Raw genomic sequence first — 16,728 nt, forward strand, 5'->3', positions numbered from 1 at the left:
TCTGTCTAATGCCTTGTCATTATATTTTACAATGGCAAGAGGGCCAAACTGTAGCCTGATCTTTGCTGATGCTGCATGATTAAGGGGGTAGAAAAGACATGCTTCTGTTTTAGGAACTTCAGGTTTACATCACCATGTCTTAAAAATATTGATTAAGTGTAGCGAGGCTATTTATTAGGTGTTCTTCACGATCAGAGAGATCATCACTTTGATATGAAATTTCAAGGAGATCAGCACATTGGAATTTCTGGCAGATCAAGTTTGACAGATTTGCAGCATGGAGATTGAATAACCCCAAAGCCTTGATACAAACCGTCATTGAGTACGTGCCATCTGCTCTTCATTTTGCCATGGTGTACTTTAAGGTGTCAGTTGCTCAAAATGTTGTAAGAGGTTACTCAGGGTTGTATGAAGTACTGTTCTCAGAAATTTCAATATTAGATCCTCACAACACACCATGCCATAAGTTGCTGACATGTCAATGGAAACTACCCTGGTCTTGAGTTTCTTCAGTAGCCTGATTCTGTGTGAGTAGTCAAGGAGAGCACTTGCTCACAGCAGCTGCTACTAGGTCTAAATCCAGCTTGTTCAGACGATACCACAGAACTAATTTTGTCATGCATTTGTTGTAAGATCCTTCTTTGCAAGAGTTTGTAACCACAACTAAGAAGAGAGACTGAGTGAACGTGTTCTGCAGGTGTTCCTTTTTTCTCTGGCTTTTTGTTGACAGTAACTTTAGTACTCTATGATACCGACTACTGAGCTGATTATAGCTTGGCAAATACATTTAGAACAGATGTATCATAGAAAAATTCACGCTGACAAAGAATATCAACATTTTAGTACATGTGGTACATGACATTTCTTTTTATTCACAACTGATGAAATATTTTCTGTCAATCCTCCTGTTTCTGTGAGACACAGGATGCCCATCAGTGTTGGCTCATGAAGTTAGGACCCAAGATATCTCACTGAACCTTTTTTTAAGCCTGAAACTGCTGTTTGAGTTTTTATAGCCTCCTATAATGTCTCCAGCGTTAGAAGACAACATATTAGGCACTTACATGTGCCTCAGACTATGGCCTAATTCCCATAAAACAAAAATCATCAAAGAAAACAGCTGCTAACAACAAAATATTGATCCACAGAGTGCATATCAGTTGTATTTTTGTGTTCTCAGAGAAACTCTTGTACCCGTATGTCATTATACAGATAGATAGGTAGATATTCAGCAATCACAGGCCCTGCAGACTACACGCTGCTTCCACAAACTGCCTCCAATCCTTCCAGTTTTGTGCCCGGTTCCTCCAGGTGTCTTCAATTCCCAGGGCTGCTCGGTCCTTGGCCAGGTTGTCCATCCAACGCTGCCTTGGTCGTCCAGTGGGGCGTTTGGTGTTTGGTTTCCCCACTAGCGCCATCTTCGCCTGCCATCCACCTGGCATATGGGCTACATGGCCCACCCATTGTATTCTTTTGGTCTTTATCTTTTGCTCATCTTGGTTGTCACATCAGAAGGTATATTTCCTTGTTTTTCCTCCTCCTCCATTCTCCATTATCTAAAACTGGTCCCCATATCCTCCTCATATCCAAACATTGCATTATATCTACAACAACAGTTGCCAAAGTTCACATTTCATCAGAAAGGAACCCAAGAAATTTCCAGAGTGAGAGTAAAGTGGAAGGTGAAATACTAGTGTTTCTGCAAGATAAGCCAATTGAATGTATGGTCTTGTATAACCTCAACTGTGCGGACAATGTACATGGGGCTTATAATGATGACAATATATTCTTAAGAAGTGTAAGTGATATTGAAACAGTTGTCAAGCCATGTAGTTCATCGTCCTTATCAGACAGGGAGCCACAGATCCCATCTCCAGTGCATCATAGTAAAGAACAATAGTTGCCCAAGTGTCTGATACTAAACGTACTTATATATGTGGAAGATCATCCACAGCATAGTAAAAAATCAGTTATGAACAGATTTGAAATAAGTTTGCAGCAGTATGACTGAGTAATGCAAAATAAATAAATAAATAAATAAATAAAAAGGGCACAAAAACTGGTGTTTGTGCATTTCAAGGATGCTCAATACAATTTACAGAATGTGCATGATAGTGACCTACTACATGCACATCAAATTGCACACAACTTAGACTACAATGATTTCAAGGGAACAGTGGATTGTTGCATAATTTCAAACAGTGCTACAGAATTGGAAGGCATAAGATAATGAAATTTCAAACAAAGCATCAACTTGGCAATGCACAGCTGCAGGATTGGCCCAAGAATTTATGGAGGAGATAAACAAACTTGTCCCATCATTCAGTAACGAATTTATTTTCAACTCAGACTAGTCAGGATTTGGAGAGGAAATGCATATGAAAGGAACCCTGGAAACTAGAGGTACAAGGAGAGTTGTATCAAGACCAGCTAACATCAATGCCTTAATGTGTTGATATGCAATTATGCTGACTGTTAATCTGGATGGTAAATTATCTGGAAAGTTATTTATTGTACTGTGAGAAGTTGGAGATGCTCTGCCCCCTACGATTCTTTCTCGTGTGTATGACCTTGCAAGGACAGTAGGGAATAGTTATGTCACAGCAAGCAAGAGTGGGAAAATGGACATAAGAGAACTACTACTGTGGTATGATCACTGCTTTTGGCCAATAGTTGGATGTAATAACTTGCCTTACTTAATTCCTGGTAGGCGTATAAAAATCATACGCCTTTCGGGCAAACTACCCATCTTGAAAAGTGTGTGACATTGCAATTCATACCACCTGGAACTACTGAACAAATTCAGCCTTTGGATGTTTATTTTTTCTGTGCCTGTGAGACATATTATTGAACTATCTGCAGCTACATCTTAAACGATAACCAGTTTCATGATAAACTCCATGACAGACTGTTTTGCATTTGGTTGCATGCCATCACATTCCATTAATTCTCACCATTTCGTTACACCAATATGATTCCATATGCATTCGTGAAGAGTGGATACCTAATTGAATGTCCTGTGTGGTCTGTAACTCCCAAGGAATTCACCTTTGATCTTGATGGTGTGAATCTTTGTGATCACAGTGGTGCAACATTTTCCATTAGATGTTCATGGTGCAAGTTAATGGTTTGTTTTGAACATTTCTCGAATCTCGACAGTGTCCATTTTGTGAAGTGTAAAATGTACATCCCATAGAAGGTTGATATCTGCATCTCCCAGACACTCATTTTCTGTTGCCCTCCTGTTGCACACGTTGGGTCATTAGCAGCTGACATTTTTCCTGTCATAAGTGTTAACACAACACTTTCAAATGAACCTTACTAAAGATTGAACTTGGGACCTCACACTCAAGGGGTTCCTTGTAAGTGCATTTCCAAAGGTGCAGTATGTGGTGCTACTGAAAGAAAGCAGAGTGCTAAATAATTTCAGTTCATTTTCTGGGTTATGCATGTTCTGAATCTTTCTATGAAAACTCTGATGAAAGTGAACAATTTTTTGTCAATAAATGATGAAACACATTTCTGAATGTATATGTCACAATGAAAGACATTTAAATAAAATTTACAAATGTCAGTAGTTAGAAGATCATTCTCTTGAAGTGTTTAACTCATTTAAATGATTTGTTATACCAGTGAGAGAATCTTTGTGCACATGCTGGAACAAGGTACAAAAGCTGTGTAATGTCGCCATCTGGTGCCTACTGTGTGCACTTGCTTAGTGGGCAGTTGCAGGCATGATGGGACATCCTGTCCTATATGCTTCCATTACATCAATTATCTTTTTGACTGAGGATCACACACTGAAGTGCCAAAGAAACTGGTATAGACATGTGTATTGAAATACGAGATATGCAAACAGGCAAAATACAATGCTGTGGTCGGCTACACCTATGCAAGACGACAAGTGTCTGGTGCAGTTGTTAGATCAGTTACTGCTACTACAATGGCAGGTTATCAAGATTTAAGTGAGTTTGAATGTGGTGTTGCAGTCGGTACACGAGCGATGGGACACAGCATCTCTGAGGTAGCGATGAAGTGGGAATTTTTTCGTACGACCATTTTGCGAGTGTACTGTGAATATCAGAAATTCAGAAAACATCAAATCTCCAACATTGCTGCTTCCAGAAAAAGATCCTGCAAGAACAGGACCAATGACAACTGAAGAGCATTGTTTAATGTGACAAAAGTGCAAACCATTTGCAAATTGCTGCAGATTTCAGTGTTGGGTCATCAACAAGTGTCAGCATGCAAACCATTCAATGAAACACCATTGATATGGGCTTTTGGAGCTGAAGGTCTGTTCATGTACCCTTAACTGCACGACACAAAGCTTTACACCTCGACTGGGCTTGTCAACACTGATATTGGACTGTTGGTGACTTGATACACGTTGGCTGGTTGGAGGTGTCTTGTTTCAAATTTTATCAAGTGGATGGATGTGTACAGGTATGGAGACAACGTCATGAATCCATTACCCTGGATGTCAGCAGGGGACTGTTCAAGTCTTTTTTTTTGGGAGGGGGGCCTCTGTAATGATGCAGAGTGTGTGCAGTTGGAGTGATATAGGACCACTGATACGTCTGGATAGGACTCTGACAGGTGACACGTACATAAGCATCCTGTCTGATCATCTGCATCCATTCGTGTCCTTTGTGCATTCTGACAGACTTAGACAAATCCAGCAGGACAATGTGACACCCCGCACATCCAGAATTGCTACAGAGTGGCTCTAGGAACACTTTTCTGCATTTAAACACTTCTGCTGGCCACCAACCTCCCCAGACATGAACATTATTGAGCATATCTGGGATGCCTTGCTATGCGTTGTTCAGAAGTGATCTCCACCCCCTCATACTCTTACAGATTTATGGAACTCCTTGCAGGATTCATGGTGTCAATACCCTCCAGCACTAGTGCAGACATTAGTTGAGCCCATGCCACATCACGCTGTGGCACTTCGGCATGCTCACAAGATCCGTACATGATATTAGGCAGGTGTACCACTTTCTTTGGCTCTTCAGTGTAGCTTGAAACATCAATTATGTTGCATGTAATTATTCCTTAGGTCCAATCACAGATCTCCATTACATTATATGCATCATGTTCTATGGGTCCCATTACAGAGTTCATTATATAACCTGTATTCAGTAGGCTGCTAGAATAGCAGTATCCAGTATGTGGAAGGTAAATATGCATCTTCTATTTAAGCACAATACAAATGAAATCTCTTAAAGTTAAAATATTGTAATATTATAGTGGCAATATAAATCAAGTGATGCTTTTGACAATAATATAAGAGCCCTTAGTGACAAGAGGCTAAAGCAGGTTTAAAGATCTCTGTTGAGAAGATAACCCATATATGTCAAATACCAAGATAGCTACTAGAAGGATGACATTAAAAATAGGGCACATTCAGAAGTTATAGAGAGATTTAAATATGTATGATAATGGGTAGAAACTGGCCTCACAGAAAAGAAGCCATTGGAGCATTAATAAACAAAATGATTTTAGCATGTGAACTCGCTATAAATATTTACAACAAGAATCTTTTGATCAATGCAAAATCAAGTCATTACCAGACAGTGATCCACCCAAAGCACATTATACAAAACACAAAATGTAAACCTTCGAAATATGTTATAACTTAGGAGGCTAAAATGTATGGAAAGAAGGATCTCAGCAGGATACTGGGATCTCAAAGAACACAAGATGGTCAGTATAGAAGACAAGTGCACCAAGAACTGTATACCCGAGTACAGACGATCCCAGACACCATCAGGAGAAGTAGAACCATGTTCTTCAGACATATCCTTGAAATGGACCAGGACAGAAATAGAACCAGAACAAAAACATCAAGGACAGAAGAGTGAAGAAAGTTGTGAAGTATGAGAATGAAGAAGACCAGAAGAAATGAAGCTATTCTGAATGAATGTGGTTTTCAGATGCCCAAAATGGAATGAATAAGGAGGAGGAGATAAGAACCCCTGTGGAGACACTGTTCAGCACTATGGAAGGAGCTCCTTAACTGTCTCTAAAACTCCATTATATGACCAGCGAGACAGTTAAGTGTTCTAACAAATTGTTGAATACATACTTATGTATCTGGCTCCTCTCTTTTACAAAGATTGTAACTTAAAAACAACAATGACACACAAGTAATGTTAAGACTTTCATTCAGAAGTCATTATAACCAGTTTCAGACAAAAAAAAAATTTATTGGCTCATTTTATGAGTGCTTATTGTTGCAGCAGCTGGCCAAAGTGGCCATGCGGTTCTAGTCGCTGCAGTCTGGAACCGCGAGACCGCTACGGTCGCAGGTTCGAATCCTGCCTCGGGTATGGATGTGTGTGATGTCCTTAGGTTAGTTAGGTTTAAGTAGTTCTAAGTTCTAGGGGACTAATGACCTCAGAAGTTGAGTCCCATAGTGCTCAGAGCCATTTGAACCATTTTGTTGCAGCACTGTGGTGTATGTTTCTGCTGCAGTTGTCATATATTTTGTCACTCAGGAACATAAACCACTACATAATCACTCTATATTTCGCATTTCTGAACAATATATACCACGATGCCTTGGTATCTCCACACTAAGTGAGCACAAAAAGAAGCCTCAACAAAGTAAGTCTGCAACTGCCAATTGAAGATGGATTTTTGTATCTGAGACTGGTTTGGTGATGTGAATAAAAAAGTTGTTCCCATTTTAAAATTATACAAAGCGTGTTTTTTAAGAAAGGTCAATTTGAACATAAGTACACAACGAAAAGTTATTTCAAAAAAGTAAATTTATTTTCAGAAAGTACACATTTCACTCTATTTTTCAACATAGTTGCCAAGTTTGTTGAAAATGTATCATATCTCTCAACCAATTTTAAAATGCCCTATTCATAAAAACTTGCTGCCTGCTCCGATAACCAAGAGTTCACTGCCATTTTCACGCCGTCATCATCATTGTAAGGGTTGCCACTGAGGTGTTGTTTGAGGTGGAGGAACAGATGGTAATCACTCGACGCAAGATGAGGACTGTAGGCTGGGTGGTCTAAAACTTCCCAGCCAAAACTGTCCAATAAATTGTCGGTCTGACCTGCAGTGTGAGGTCTTGCATTATCATGGAGAAGGACAATTCCCTTTGTCAGCATGCCGCGTCTTTTGTTTTGAATCGTTCTGCTAGCTTTCTGAGGGTTTGGCAGTATGCTTCTTCATTGATAGTGTTTCCTCATTGCATGAAGTTGACCAACAAAACACTATGCCATCCCAAAACACCAACACGATGATTTTGCGCTGTGACAGAGTCTGATTGGCCTTCACCTTTACAGGCGAGTGTGTGTGTCTTCATTCCATGCTCTGTTGGTTTGATTCAGGCGTGATATGCGAAACCCACGTTTCATCTCCAGTTACAATCTGACTCAAGAAGACGTCACCTTCTTCGTGATAATGAGTCAAGAATTTCATCATACACTCAAATCTTTGGTTTTTGTGGTCCTCTGTTAGTAGTTTTGAGACCCAGCAGGAGCACAGTTTCCTAAACTTTAGGTGTTCAGAAACAGTGTTGTAAAGCACTGATCTCGACATGTCAGGAAATTCATTTGAGAGACCTGTTATTGTGAAGCGCCTGTTCTCACAAATCCTCGCTTCAACTAAAGTCATCAAATTGTCTGTAATCAGAGAAGGGCGACCGGAGCAGTCCTCATCAAGGACATTGTCATGGCCATCTTTGAATTCTCGTACCCACTTACGCACTTTGCTTTCACTCATAACAGTATCAATGTACACTTCGCAAATCTGTTGATGAATATCTGCATCAGACAGATTCCTCACTGACAAAAACTGTAGCACTGAGTGAACCTCACACACATCGGGCGAGTTGATAGTCTTAAACATTCTGAATGCACAGAACAGAACCATACAGGTTAGCTACAGAGCTGAAACTGAGCACAGTTGTTCCTGAGGCATGCCGGTACACGACACACACACTCGTTGCAGTATGCATGCGAACTACTAATGTCTGCAACAAAACAGACCTTACTTAATGTGGTGTGCATACTGTAAGACCTTCAGTACACACACCATCAGATTATTTGACTTGTCGCTCTAACGAAGTAGGCGAGTGTCAGCAATATGTCTTATGGTCTTATTGTGGCGTGTTTATCTTCTGCCATTAGGTCAGATGATAGAAATGCCACTTGCACGCTTAGAGTAGCCGATTGACGGTGACCAACTTTAAACAGAACTTGATTAATTTTCACACACATTTATTAAAATAATAACAAGCATAAAAATTACTTAACTTGGTTCTGGATGCTATTTACAATTGACAATCTGAAGTTCCTTTGGTATTGGTATGTTAATCTTATTCTCACATATATCTCTGATACTCGACAAAAGTGTCTATACATTTATCTTCATGGCTATGTACAGGAATATGGTAATCTTATTAGGCGCAGACTGAAACTTGACTATAGACTGGTACAGACAAATGTAGAACTCGTACAGACTGGCACAGACTAATGCGAACTGTTACAGACTGGTGCAGACAAATGCAGACTGACTAATCGGAGGTCTGTACACTCGTTATAATACCTCGCGCGTTCATGTATCACTGCGCAAGTGTGATCTGCGAGGAGAAAAGGTTGTACGTAAGCAGCAATCTCATTGGCTGCGTTATGTATTAATACACAGATCGGCGGAAGCAGAATTCGGTCCATCTCTATGGCAGCACCATCTCGTAGTGCGGAGATGGACGAGCACTGTGCCTGCGCTGTTGTGCTTAGTGGGGCGCGCTCTTGTGGGAAAGTTGTGTACGCGCTGACTACGCGGAACTATGTACACGACACTTAAAAAACACGCCTCATACACTGAAGTGAGAGAAGTCATGGGATACTTCCTGATATTGTGTCAGATCTCCTTATGCCCTGTATAGTGTAATAACTTGGAAGTACCTCTAATACCAAGTAGTAGGTCATCTTGCATTGATGCATGCCTGTATTCGTCATGGCATACTGTCCACAAGTTCATCAAGGTACTGTTGATTCAGACTGTCCCATTCCTCAACGGCGATTCGGCATAGACCCCTCTGCATGGTTGGTGGGTCATGTCATCCGTAAACAGCCTTCTCCAATCTATCCCAGGCATGTTCGATAGGTTTCATGTCTGAAGAACATGCTGGCCACTCTAGTCGAGTAATGTCGTTATCCTGAAGGAAGTCCTTCACAAGATGCGCATGATGGGGGCACAAATTGTCATCCATGAAGATCAGTGCCTCGCATTCAGCCTGGTCGGGTTGCCTCCAAACACATCTCCGACGATTGTCTGGTTGAAGGCATATGTGACACTCATTGGTGAAGAGAACATGATGCCAATCCTGAGCAGTCCATTCGGCATGTTGTTGGGCCCATCTGTACCGCCCTGCATGGTGTCGTGGTTGCAAAGATGGACCTTGCCATGGATGTTGGAAGTGAAGTTGCGTATCATGCAGCCTATTGCGCACAGTATGAGTCATAAGACGATGTCCTGTGGTTGCACGAAAAGCATTATTCAATATGGTGGCGTTGCTGTCAGGTTCCTCCAAGCCATAATCCATAGGTAGCAGTCACCCACTGCAGTAGCAGCCCTCGGGCGGCCTGAGCGAGGTATGTTGTGGACAGTTCATGTCTCTCTGTATCTCCTCCATGTCCGAACAACATTGCTTTGGTTCATTCTGCGACACTTGGACACTTCCCTTGTTGAGAGCCCTTCCTGGCACAAGGTAACAATGCAGATGTGATTGAACCATGATATTGACCATCTAGGCATTGTTGAACTACAGGCAACATAAGTCCTGTACCACCTTCCTGGTGGGATGACTGGAACTGATCGGCTGTCAGACCCCCTCCATCTAATAGACACTGCTCGTGCGTGGTTGTTTATATCTTTGGGCAGATTTAGTGACATCTCTGAACAGTCAAAGGGACTGTGTCTGTGATACAATATCCACAGTCAAAGTCTATCTTCAGGAGTTCTGGGAACTGGGGTGATGCAAAACTTTTTTTGTTGTGTGTATATCGCCCCTGATGGCAATTGCTGATGCTAGGGACAAGTTTCAGAGAACATAGCTTAGCATGCTAATTTCAGCAATGGCATTCACAGGAACTGCTTGAAGGCACGCAGTACATCCTCAGTGTGCATTCGCAATTGTATCAGCAGTGACACGAATCTAGTTCCGAGTCTTATTCCATTATCACAACAGTTTCGTATGCTAGCTGCTTCGTATGACAACAAGGAAGAAATACAGACAGGTGAAGTCATGGACCTGGGTGGCCAGGTCACAGAACCACTCCAGCCGATCCGTTGATTCCTGCTGGTGACTCTCAAATGATTCAACACAGTAAATCTCAAATGGGCTGACACCCCATCGTGCTGCCAGTGCATCCTTTGTCTAACATTCTCAGGTACATCTGTCCCTTCACAGAATAGTTTTGAATATCAACACACATTCCCAGTCAATGACATGGGCACAACAGCTTACGTCAGCATCACTAACAAAATGTTCTCTAACATTACAATTAGATTTTGGAGACCATATGCTTCTTATCAAAATATGTTTGTTTTGATGTTCTCTACTGCCTGTAATAATTTTAGAGAATAGTTTCAGTTACCTTTATAGTGTTTGCCAAATTAAGATATTACAGTGACTGCAGGTATCACATTTACTGTGTGGGGCTACGGCGTGTGCCGAGTGGACGCTGGCATTGCAAGGAGTGCTCCATCTGTGGCTCTTGTGGAGCGCTGACTCCTGCTGGCAATGTTGACCCGACTACCACAAACAACGGCTCCAGTGCTTCTGTAATAGTGAACCCACAGTGGCAGCACGAGGTAAGTCGGATGTCAAGAATACTAAGCTAAGTCAATGTGTGAGAATTGGTGTAGGAGAGCAAGGAAGGGTCAGTTAAGTACATGATTACCTGTACCCACATTCATTCATTCACTCACTCACTCACTCACTCACTCACTGCTTGGCAGAACATGACAAAATAATAAATAGGAAACACTTGCAAATGTTCTAAAGAGTTATACTTGGTCATGAACCAGGTTTCAGCTTCTTAGGCCATTGTTGTTAGGGACAGTGATTTAAGAAGCCGAAAGCAGGTTTGTGACCAAATACATATACATTGCAGGAAAAATAATGCAACATCTTCAAGGACTGCGTTCAATGGCACCAGCGCAAGTATGTGCATACTGAGGGGTTGTAGTGTTAGTGATAAGTTTCTCACGATCATTGGTGATCGGACGGCACTGACGAGGCCTGTCTGTGCACCCTCTGTTTTGACTCTGCAGGCAGTAACTGTGCTGAGTTTAGAGGTGAATGTCTGCAACATTCATTCTAGGGTACAACTGTGCTCCAGTGGCAAATACATACTCCTGTTGAACCGCTTCAGCCATTTAAACAGGGTTGCATTGTGGATGTGCAGGAAGCTGGAGGGACATAGGAAAGTACTGCTGCACATGTCAGGCAATATCTATTGGTGGTGTGTTGCTGCTTTTAACAGTGGCCTGCCGACCAGGTTCTGGATGTCCACATTGTACAATGCACACCGAGACTGACACATTGTGCAAGCAGCAGTGGCCTATTGAACATCATCCAGGGATGAAATCTGAGCACACAATGCAACAGCTGTGTCATCAGGGACCATTGGGAATTGTCTGGCTTCCAGCAGTATTAAAATCACATGTGCCTCTGGCAAGGCTACCACGGACACCAGGAAACCAACAAGCATGGCTACTCTGGTGTCACAAAGAAGTTGACTGGAGAATGGAATGGCTCGATTGTCTTCATTGATGAGAGAGGGTACTGTCCATATGCAAGTGTAAGGTGTACCTAGACTAAGGTGTAAGGTGTAAGATGTACCTAGACTAAAACTCCCAACAAATCTGATAAGGGTCAGGCAGTACGTAGATGATCTAAACCAGCTTTATAAAGCTACTACTATGTAGGTTTTCAAGGAAAAATTCAATAGGGCCAAGCAAACTTTTAAAACTGAAATTGTGAATCTAAGGAAGCAGATTAACAGCAGAACAATAGAACACTCTGACAACATAAGCAAAGCATCTTGGAAGCTGATAGACAAATACCAAAAAGGTCCCAAGATGAACATGGAACCAATCAGCGTAAGACATGATGGTAACATTATAAAAAACCCAGATACTATATGTAATATTCTTAATAACTACTACATTTCTGGTGAACAATCAACACATATTACAGATTCACAGATAGAGATCCGGTGTCATCTCACCCAGTGTACCGAATCTGAATTTGTGGAAGTGAATGAGCAAGAGGTTCGCAGGGCAATATACATGCTAAAGAAAAAATTTTTATCTGGATGGGATGGCATATCCAATGCTATTACTATAGCATGCTTAAAAGAAATTTCTAAACCTCTTACTCACCTGATTAATTGCAGCATTAGAGAAAACATGTATCCAACGATTCTAAAAATGAGTGTAGTGAAACCAGTGTATAAAAAGGGAAGTGAGGAAGAAGTCTCCAACTATAGACCAATATCATTAATTCCCACTTTTAGTAAGACATTCAAAAGCATTATCCTTTCTCAGCTTTTTCACAAAACATAAACTCCTTGTAGATTCACAGCATGGCTTCACAAAAAGAGCAAAGTACAACCACAGCAGTTACACAATTCATCCATGAAGTTTACTGTCTGTTGGACCAGAAGATGCAGACGGCAGGTATATTTTTGGACCTGACAAGAGCATTTGATACTGTAAACCATAGGGTACTTCTTAAAAAGCTAAAATCTTATAGTATTGGGAATCAAGCCATGAATCTTCTAACCACGTACCTGTTAAATCGTAAGCAAAGCACTAAATTGTCATACAAACTAGATAATAAAATCATGAACTCCCAGTCCACCGGTGAACCTGTATTACGAGGTGTACCACAGGGCTCAATCCTTGGACCCTTTCTCTTCCTTATATATATTAACGACATTGCACAACCCATTAACTCCCATATTGTAAGCTATGCAGATGACACGTCAATCTTATTCTATGGGAGCGAATCTAAAGAGCTAGAATCTCTTGCTACTAGTGGTGTAACTCAAGTAACAAAATACTTCAATGATCAGGGACTCAAGGTGAATGTCACCAAATCTCAACTACTGACATTTAAAACAGTTAGTTCTCATCACAACAATATGAATAGTGGGTGTAATATCTCTGCAGCAGAAAATGGTAACTGTACATTCCTGGGTGTATATGTTGATGAAAATTTGCGGTGGACATACCACATGAATTTCGTGTGCAGAAAAGTCAGTAGTGCCATATATCTCCTCAGCCAACTCGCAAAGATAGTTCCTAGCCAAGCACTGAAATTAGTATATTATGGAACACTTTACCCTTTCTCAATTACAGAATTGAACTATGGGGCTGTGCAGCTGATTTTCATTTAAAAAGAATACTACTACTACATAAAAGAGCAATAAGACTTATACATGGGGTGGGATATAGAGATTCATGTCGTGAAGTGTTTGTGCAGCATGAATATCTGACAATATATTCTCTGTACATCTTCAAAGTAGTTGTATTTTTTATAAGTCAACCAACAGAAGCTATCAAGGGCAGTGATGTACACGATCACAACACTAGAACAAAGTGTAACTATTTCCGTAACAGAACAACATTAAAAATGACTGATAGAAGTCCGTATATCAGTAGTTTGATTTGGTATAACAAGCTACCAAACTCTCTAAGAACGTACACGGGAAATGTTTTTAAAACAAAATTAAAATCTTTTCTAATAGAAAAATGTTTATATTCTTTCAATGAATTTTAAGATAGTGATTGTAACATGAGGCATTAGCATATCAGTTGTAATGTGATAAATGTAAAAAATAGACATAAGAAGCAACAACTACAGAATATAGTGTATTTTATAAGTATAAATATAACCATAGTATTAAGCCTGACGTTTGCAAAAGCCATCATTACGATGGCTCCACACAAAGAAAATGTAAATAAATAAATAAAGAAATAAATAAACATATATGCTGTAGACCTGGTGAGCTGCCTGTTCCAGAGTGCATTCACCCACAATACACAGGTCCCAACCCAGGCTTCCCTGGGGAGGGGGGGGGGGGGGGAGGGGGGGGGGGGGAGCATCAGTTACAACTCGTGGTCACATGGTCACACCTGGCATTTCTACAGGGTAAAGTAACCAGTGCCCTCTACATTGCTACTACCTTTCCTTTGACAGGAAGGTGATGTGCTTTTTCAGGAGGACAGTGCACTTCCATATACGGCTGCATTGATGCAATGTGCTCTTCGTGGTGTAAAACAGTTGTCCCGGATAGCAAGATCACCAGATCTCTCACCAGTTGAACATGTATGGATCATGATGAAGTGGGAACTTATTCATTCTCCAGGGGGCCTGCAAGAACCATTGCTGAATTGCAACAAAAGGCATAAGGTGCTAGGGGCAATCTTTCTCAGGCACAAGATTCTGGGGACAGTCTATCACAGGATTCCATTCAGCAGCTTTACGATCGTTTGCATGTGAGAACACACAACTGTGTTGCCACCAGAGGATGATAACTGTGTGTTGATGTGCCTGTTTTGGCACCTTTTACTGTGAGATGTGTGTTTCATTTGGTCTGAATTTGTTATCATATATTTCTACAATGATGGAATATTGATCACATCACTTGTTAATAAAATGACCTCGTCCTTGTGAGAGTTGCATTTTTTTCCAGCAGTGTAATTTTGCAAAACATTATGGTGTTGTTTCCTGTTTATTATATACCCCCATTTAATGTGAGGAGTCTTAAATGACAACCAGAGAAAAAACATACGCAGCTGCTAAAATTTCTTCATTCTCTAAAACACTGGCCATTGTAACCTCCATAATATTCATAAGCTTGTCAGCTGGAGTGAGTTACCCACAGTGATATTGACATAATACATGTTGAATTGTTGCTGTTGTGGGCTTCAGGCCAGATATTGGTTTGATACAGCCTCCCACATTAGTTCATCCTCTGCAGCATCTCCACCTCTGATAGATGTTGCAGCCTACGTCCACTAAAACCTGGCTACTGTAGTTGAGCCTAGTGGTCTCTTTATAATTCTTACCCACACCATTCCCTCACTTATCAAACTGAGTGTTCCTGGAAGACTCTTTTCTCTCTGTGTGATTCAGTATCTCTTCATTAATTAAACAATCTTCCCATTGTATCTTTAGCATTCTTCTGTAGCACCACACTTCAAAAGCTTCTGTTGACTTCTTGTCTGAATTGTTCATTTTCTGTGTTTCACTTCCGCACAAGGCTGCATCAGACAATCATTTAACTTATATTGTAGGAAAAGATAGATTCCTACTTACCGTAAAGAAGACACGTCCAGTCGCAGGCACATTTAAAGATACTCACATGAAGACATTCACATGTAACTTTCATCCACAGCCTCCATCAGTAAAAACACACACACACACACACACACACACACACACACACACACACACAAGCAAGCAAGCAAGCACACCTTACGCACACATGGCCACCAACTCAAGTATCTCAGGCTGGAGTCTTCTTTATGGTAAATAGCAATCTATCTTTTCCTGTGTTGTTGGTATTCCTACGTGGAGTTTCCATTGTTCAATTTAACTTATATTCATATTTATATTTATATTAGGTGTTAAAATAGTTCTCTTTTTCAGAAACATCAAACACTTTCACTAAATATTTCCTAACACTTACTTTATATTAAGCGTTAAAATATTTCTTTTTTTTAAACACTTCACTTGCTATCGCCAGTCCTCATTTTTTATCCTTTCCATTTCTGATATTTTCCATTATTTTGGTACCCAAATAGAAAAAAATCCATCTACTACTCTCAGTGTCTGATTTCCTAATCTAATTTCCTCAGCATCGCCTGACTTAATTCGACTACACTCCATTAGCATTATTTCACTTTTGTTGATATTCATCTTATAACCTCATTTGAAGACACTATCTATTACTTTCAACTCATATTCCAAGTCCTTTGCCATCACTGACAGAATTACAATCCTACTGATAAACCACGATGTTTTTTTATTTCTCTCTCTAAATTTTAATTCCCTTTCCAGATTTCTCATTAAGTTTCTCTCTTGCTCATTGCACAAATTGAATGACATGGGGGCTAGGCTACAATGCTGTATCACTCCCTTCTAAACCCATACTTCCTTTCCATGCCCTCCAGTCTTTATGATCTGGTTTCTGTAACAGTTGTAGATAATGTTTTGTTCCTTGCATTTTATCCTTGCTATCTTCAGAATTTTAAAAAGTGTATTCTAGTTTAGACGGTCAAAAGCTTTCTTGAAATATACAAGTAGTACATATAGATTTGCCTTTTTTCAACCTATCTTCTAAGATAAGTCATAGACTAGTATTGCCTTTCAGATTCCAAATTAATCTTGCACAGGGTCAGTTTCCTTGTGTTCTTCCATTTTTCTGTAAATAATGTGTGTTAGTTTTTTCTACCACTATGGCCTGTTAAACTGATGGTTTAGTAGTATCCACACATACCAGAACCTGCATTTTTTGGAACTGGTATTGTTATGTTCTTCTTGGAGTCTGAGGATATTCCATGTACCTCATGTTCATCCCATGTGGAATGTTTCTGTCATGGTTGGTTCTCTCTTTATGGTATATCTTAAAAGTTGAACATCGTGCAAGGAATTGGGTTGGTGAAATGTCACACTTAATC

General features: G+C 40.4%; 1 protein-coding gene across 1 annotated transcript in view; it reads left to right on the forward strand.

The window, feature by feature from the left end:
• Window positions 1-16,728, forward strand: part of LOC124716743 (microtubule-associated protein futsch-like) — a 281,674-nt gene that overhangs the window by 228,427 nt on the left and 36,519 nt on the right. The window contains exon 18 of the mRNA XM_047243286.1: window positions 10,671-10,845. Within this exon, the coding sequence (XP_047099242.1) occupies window positions 10,671-10,845 (175 nt within the window). The remainder of the gene's footprint in view (window positions 1-10,670; window positions 10,846-16,728) is intronic.

The sequence above is a fragment of the Schistocerca piceifrons genome, chromosome 9 (assembly GCF_021461385.2).
Source record: "Schistocerca piceifrons isolate TAMUIC-IGC-003096 chromosome 9, iqSchPice1.1, whole genome shotgun sequence".
NCBI lineage: Eukaryota > Metazoa > Arthropoda > Insecta > Orthoptera > Acrididae > Schistocerca > Schistocerca piceifrons.